The sequence below is a fragment of the Lupinus angustifolius genome, chromosome LG06 (assembly GCF_001865875.1).
Source record: "Lupinus angustifolius cultivar Tanjil chromosome LG06, LupAngTanjil_v1.0, whole genome shotgun sequence".
Taxonomy (NCBI): domain Eukaryota; kingdom Viridiplantae; phylum Streptophyta; class Magnoliopsida; order Fabales; family Fabaceae; genus Lupinus; species Lupinus angustifolius.
Genome location: NC_032014.1, coordinates 26,085,103 through 26,092,165, shown reverse-complemented (window position 1 = coordinate 26,092,165; position 7,063 = coordinate 26,085,103). Strand labels below are relative to the sequence as shown.

At 29.9% G+C, this 7,063-nt stretch overlaps 1 protein-coding gene across 1 annotated transcript; it reads left to right on the top strand.

The window, feature by feature from the left end:
* On the top strand, positions 2,127-7,063 carry LOC109350341 (protein ZINC INDUCED FACILITATOR 1-like). Its single transcript, XM_019591580.1, has 8 exons — positions 2,127-2,375; positions 4,813-4,853; positions 5,804-5,864; positions 5,941-6,043; positions 6,205-6,307; positions 6,465-6,518; positions 6,598-6,660; positions 6,996-7,063. The coding sequence occupies exons 1-8, from the start codon at positions 2,153-2,155 to the stop codon at positions 7,047-7,049; spliced, it is 702 nt and encodes a 233-aa protein (XP_019447125.1). The 5' UTR covers positions 2,127-2,152; the 3' UTR covers positions 7,050-7,063.

Genomic DNA, 7,063 nt, shown 5'->3' with positions numbered 1-7,063 from the left:
AATGTCTAGAGAAGAGAGAAAGGATTGAAAAGCGAATTGTTTTTGATTGAGAGGATTGTTGTGATGTAGTAGATTATATCTTTTGGATGGTTCTGGTTATCTTTTGGTTGAGGATTCTTGGGAATATGTGATGAATGAAAGATTTTTTTAGATGAAATTTGATGGAGGAGTGTTTTAGATGAATGATTTTGTAGAGGATTGTGATTTGTTTCCAGCCCCTTGATTTCATGTCTCATATACCTATTTAAAGTTGAATTTTGACACATGTTTGAAAATCAAATCAAATCCCCTATTAACTTCAAAGAGAAAGTTAAGGAGATTTTGATTTTTGCTTTTAATTAAAATTCAAAAATTTGATTTATGCCATTATGATGTTTAAAATTCAAATTTAATAAAAGTCATAAATTCAAATTTGAATCATTTTTATTTTGGAACACATAAAAATGTTATTTTTTTTATATAAACCCAAAATGTTTATCTTATTGTTATTTTTTTGAAAAAATGTATTTTGGGCCGGACAGAATTGGGTATTCACACCAAACATATAATAAGATTAGAGTTTTTTGATTAAAGGAGAGTTGACAAAGATGATTAAAAAAAGTTAGTGACAATCTACATGTCAATTGGTTCATACTTTCTTATGGGACATGTTGCAGTGGTACTCTGATCACAACTTCTTTTTTGTAAAATTATATAGATCAAAATATAAGACAAAATTATAAATAAATAATATAATTAATAAAAAATAAAATCTTATCATGTTAATACATCTCTCGTAAGAAAGTATGAACCAGATGACATGGAGATTGACGTTGATTTTCTTTACTCATCTTTCTCAACTCTTCTTTAAGTCCAAAAACTCCAATCTTATTGCAAGTTTAAGAGGAATAAAAAATAAAAAGAAAAGTACAAAAGTTATAAAACTCTATTTGGAGGAAAACATAAAAAAAAATGAAAAACTCCATTTAAAGTTCTAATTTTAACATTAAATTATTAAAAAATAACAAAATTGGAAACTCATTTCCCAGGAGTTTGTTATAATATATATATATATAATTCAAGACTCTGCACTGCAGGTGTCAAGTTATGTTTGCAGCAGGAAAAAAACAAGAAACTTGGCAATCCAGTTTCCGAATTTTTAAAAAGTACACTAGTTTGATAAATAATTTTAAATGTACACTAAGACTATATTATTTTTGTCAAAGTACACCAAAAAAGTAAATTTGCCTCCTTCCTCTTCATTTGTGCCCTTATTACAAGTTTGTTTCCCCATTTTCTATTTCCTCATTTATATTATTTATTTCTATAATAATAATAATAATTAATTAAATTAATAGATAGTAAACATAATAATAACATGAAACATATTAATAAATGTTTTTAATAGGATTAATATTTCATTGTAATAAAAATGAAATCATAAGTGTATATTTTATTAGTAAAAATATAATTAATCAATGATTATATGATAGTCTTTTTAGAAAAATATATTCTCATTGGTAAACAATATGTGTTGACCAACAAAATGTTAGTATAATGTTGTAAAGTTTTGTTAGATTTTTAGGATAATAAAAATGTGAAGAGTTCGATTCATGTGAGCGACATTTGTTGAGATAAACATTCACATACCCTGAAATAGATTAACTCCTTACCCAAAAGGGTGAAGGAATATTATTAATAGTATAAAAAAATATAAAATATATTCTCATTGGTAAATAATATGTGTTGATCAAATCAAACATAATAGGGCGCTTTTCATGTTATAACTACAAAAACCTAAGTGCGATTACAAACTTAAAATGAGGTGGTGACATAGTTAAATGAGGAATGACATCTTTTGTTTTAAACTTTGTACTACTCAATTTATATATTGTTTCTCATAGGTTAGAAAAATAAAACAAAAATTAAACATATATTAGCTTCACATTTTCTACCCAATGAAAATAAAAAAGTACATGAACTAATAAAATAGATATACTCTCTATTTTAACCGGCTGTTATTCTTTGTGAACGCTGAACACTTGTCCATATTTTAAAAGATTAAAAAATAAGCTGATTGACTTTTATCAAAATACATATATAAGCAACCCCACTTGCATGCTTCTTACTTTCTTTTCTCCTTCTACCCTATCTGTGCTTTCTTGTCAGTCATATGAGGTTGGAGTTGCAGCGTTGGAGTTATGATGGCTTGAAGGCCAGGGACGAGGAAGGTGACGCCTTCAATGATCATTCGCGATTCTCTAACCAAACCAACAAATCTGGTTTTTATGACTATGACAAATGCCCTGGTTGTAAGGTGGATCAAGCCAAAGAACTCAACCAGAGTCTATCCATTCTAAATCTTGCCATTATATGGATGTTGGTGTTAAGTGCTTGTAAGCATTTCAACATAATTTTCACTTCTGCAAAGAATTTATGTTTCAAATTTTAATTTTTGTGTGGTGTAGTGCTGATGCCACCTTCATAATTACCAGATTACATGTTAGTTTCCTTAATTTGTGATAACAAAGGACTTTTTCTGTTTGAACGAATAACGTGAGGGTCATCTAACTTTTTGCGTCAGACCAAAATAGTTGGGTTGTTACATAAGATGCAAAAAATAAATAAATAATAAGAGAGGGATACTATATATCTTAGTCATTAATTCTAGGAAAAATAATTATTTAGAGTTTAGATATATACATTAATTCAAAAAAATAAAAAATATGAAGTATATTTTTTTTAAATTTACTCTTAGAGTAAATGAATTGTGTCATAATAAATATAGCAGAAATTCATACTAGGTCAGCACAAAAGTTGGTGTCTAATTTTATAGACCTTAATTTTGTTGTATGGTTAGTTTTTATATTGTCATATAGTTATATATTAACATATGTGAATGTTGAGATAGTTATATGAGTCAAATACTGTCTCTTTTTTTGTTTTAATATGTAATTAGCTTTGGTAAATGATTGTGGATTTGAATTTGGTCTTACATTTTTTTATTTTTGGTCTCTAACCTTTTTTATTGTGGTTTAGTCCCACAAAAAAAAATCTAACATGTGGTTACTTATAATAGATATCCACAATAATAGCTAATGAGTGAAAACATATTTTATAATATCCAATGTTATAAAAACCGGATCGGATCAACCGGGAAACCGGGGAATCGGTCTCCTAACCGGTACGGTACAGATGTTGAACCGACCAAGTATCAAAACCGGTCAAAACCGGTCAAAACCGGTGAACCGGCCGGATTTGATTAAACCGGCCGGTTTATACATATATATTTTTTTTTTGAAAAAAAACCTTCAAAACTTAAAAACTCATTACAAGGTGACCCATTTTTTCAACCCTTCTTCAACACTTCAAGACACATGCTTCCAATGCATACTTAGATTACACATTTTGGTTCCTAACATTCATGTGTAATCTCAGTGATATTTGTGTAATCTTGAAGTACTGTTTGAAGATAAGATTTGGTGCAAAAATATAATATCGATATAAGACAACTTTGACTCATTGATATTAAATGTTAAAACTCCAAATTTATTTGTTTTATAAAGTGAGTTAGGAACTTCTGTCATTTATTTATATTTTGCGGTTGTAAAGTGAGTTAGGAACATTTGTTAAGTTAGGTGTGTAGATATTGCTATCATCTTTTTTCCTTTACGCTTACATTATGCTCGATGAAATGCCAAGTTAAGGCATATAGAAATGACAAAGTTAAGGCATATAGACTTTGGATTTGTAATTTAGATTTTCGATTTATTAAAGTTGTTTGTTTATGAGAATTCTTACTTTGATTATAAATATGGATTATAAATTTTAGTATCTACATATTAGATTATTTTTGTTACAGGTTTACACTTTACACACACACATATATATATATATATAAGCATGTATGTCCGGTTTAACCGGTTTAATCCCATCCGGTTTAATTATTGAACCACTGGTTGAACCACTAAACCACTAAACAAATACCTTCACCGGTTTGATGACCGGTCCGGTTTTAATAACATTGATAATATCCCCTCTATGAGTATACACATATTTATAAATTTATTTTTTAATTAACTATATATTATAAATATTTTTTATTATTTTAAGATAATATTATCTATTTATTATTATTTCATAATAAATAGTAGTTTGACTATAATCATAAATTTATTACATAAACATCTTATTATTTATATAATAATTATTTTTATATATTGATTATTATAAAATATATAATAAAAATTAAAAATTCAGTTATGTTGCCTAACGATAAGGATGTTAGTGTCTTCATATCAACTACATTTGGCTCAGTTGAATAAAATAAAAAATTAAAGGGATTAAAAGGAAAAATATTTTTTTATTTAAAAAAACTTTGCTTAGTGCCTCCTCGGCTTATTTAAAATAATTTTTTATTTTAGCTCTTCCTAGAGAAATGAAGTTTGTTTTTAATAAATGAACAATTTTTACCTTAAAAATAATAATGGGTAGAAAATGGAGGTAAAACCGTAAAAGTATAATGAAAAATGCACAAAAAAATCTTTCCAAACTTAATCTTTCTTCTCACTTGAGAGGAGAAAGCAAAAAGTTGGTGTACGTCACCATCTTTATTTTCTGTCAATTCTACCAAACACAACTGCTACGTCAGCGTTTTTTCAACCAAACTTGACCTTTGGGGACCAGAATGAAAAAGAAAGTTTGGGAGTAAACTATTTTTATTGCAAATCAGTGTTTGATTCTACTTGGTAACTGTTTATCAAAAGGTCATATCCTTTGTAAGTTGAAACTGCTTCACCATTTTCTGATGTATCTTTCTTTTGTCATGTGCAGCTCTTCCTATATCATCTCTCTTTCCATTCCTTTATTTCATGGTTAGTTTTACTATCTACTTTGGTTTACTGTTACCTTCCACATAATGGAAACTTTGCTATAGTCACATTGTTATTTGTTAGATGTTGCATGAACATTGAACACATGCAGGATGATTCACATATTTGTTTATTTCCATGTTTCAAATTCAATTTCAGTTCTTATTTTTTTAAAATTCCTAGCTGTAATTACCTAGGCATATTACAAGGACCAGATGGAGTAGTGAATTAGGACTACATGAGGTTTAGTCAAATTACACATGTATCTTTTCTTTTTTGCAATTACACAATCCTCTATAATTATATGCATTCATTATAACATGTACTCTCTAAGGGTCCGTTTGCGAGTAGAGGTTTGGAGGGGAATGAAGGAAAAGAAAAGACTTGGGAGCCATGAAATACACTTGTGAGATGGCTTTGAAGCATTCTGTTGCCTTTCATTCCCCTCCAAAATCCAACTCGCAAACAGACTCTAAGGGTATTGAATGTAATGCTTAAAACAAGAAGGTTAATAAGTATAATTACGCTAAACTTAAGGAGATGAGTGGACTTCACCCAGTGTATTTTTGGGATTCGGTATTAATGGAAAGAGTAGCTTAGAGTATCACTACATGTGAATTTACTGATCACCTCAACAAATTGCAATTTTGGATTGAGTTATCATTAGTATTAAGAACTGCATAATGTTCTCTTCTATTCAAAGTCATTCCATTGAAGGCATTAATCAGAAGTTTTTTCTTCAAAATACAAAATTGCCATTTCTTGTTCTTATTCTGTGTACCAATTTTTGTTCCCTGTCATGTCTCAACACTATATTTTATAATGTAACTGACATTGCCAGCTTCTGGATGTGGCAATTCTAATTTGTAATTGCTTATTAGTTGTGGTTCCCCCTCTGCATTATCAATTGTTTGGACATACTCCAGTAAATCATATCTGTGGTTTATTTGTAGGTAAGGGATTTCAATATTGCTAAAACAGAAGCAGATATAAGTTCCTATGCCGGCTATGTGGGTAAGATTACTTCTAGTATTTCTTTTCTTTGTAAGTTCTATATTGTTCATTGTCATATGACTACAAAATGCTGTAGGATCCGCGTTCATGCTTGGCAGAGGTTTGACATCTGTATTGTGGGGAATCATATCGGATCGCTATGGTCGAAAACCTGTTTTAGTTATAGGAATTATTACAATGTAAGTATAACTACAAATGAGTTGGATACCTTCTTTAGCTCTCCTATGTGGTTTGCCATATTATTGTGTCGTTTAATCGACGTAGCTGATCCCACATAGTGAGATTAAGGTTTGCTTGTTGTTGTAGTGGTTTTCTATAATTATTGCTTACTTGATTTCAGTGTCATTTTCAACACACTGTTTGGCCTTAGCACAAGTTTATGGATGGCTATTGTCACCAGATTTCTTCTTGGAAGTTTGTGTGGTGTGTTTGGACCAGTGAAGGTACTCTTTAATAACAACTAATACATAGTAATTTGATCTCTCATCCACCAGAACCACGAGTCCACCACACAACTAAGATTTTGAATTTGTGCACTTGGAAACATGATTTCCTTGGATCAATCTGATTCAAACATCCATTTTTGTATGCATGTAACAGGCCTATGCTTCTGAACTTTTTCGAGAAGAACACCAAGCTATAGGACTTTCAACTGTAAACCTCACTAACTCATGTCTACCATAAGTTTTCAAATTCGTATCCGTAATAATAATTTGGTATGATATGCTTTTAGGTCAGTGCAGCTTGGGGCATAGGTTTAATCATTGGCCCAGCATTGGGAGGCTATTTGGCTCAGGTAATCTTATGTAGTATAAAAGACAGGTTGAGAATTGCATTGAATGTTGTACATGGACATTAGAGGACTTTTTTTGAATTACTTTAGATATATTAAGAAGGCTAATGCTTGAACTCTAAATCTGATTGGAGATCTGGAAGAGTGGAATGATTGATTTCAGAAATCCATTTATATATTTAAACAAATGGTCTTTTCAATATTTTTATTTGTTATTCTTCAATGCATCTTTAACTCTTCCTCGACTTATATACATGCTTGTGTGGTCATGCTTACATTCATGACCACACTTATTGTACTCATATATCAAGCACAGTTTGATAAATTTCATCTTGCAGCCTACAGAGAAATATCCACATTTATTTTTGAAGGGTTCCTTTTGGGATAAGTGAGTGGCCTCTTCCTT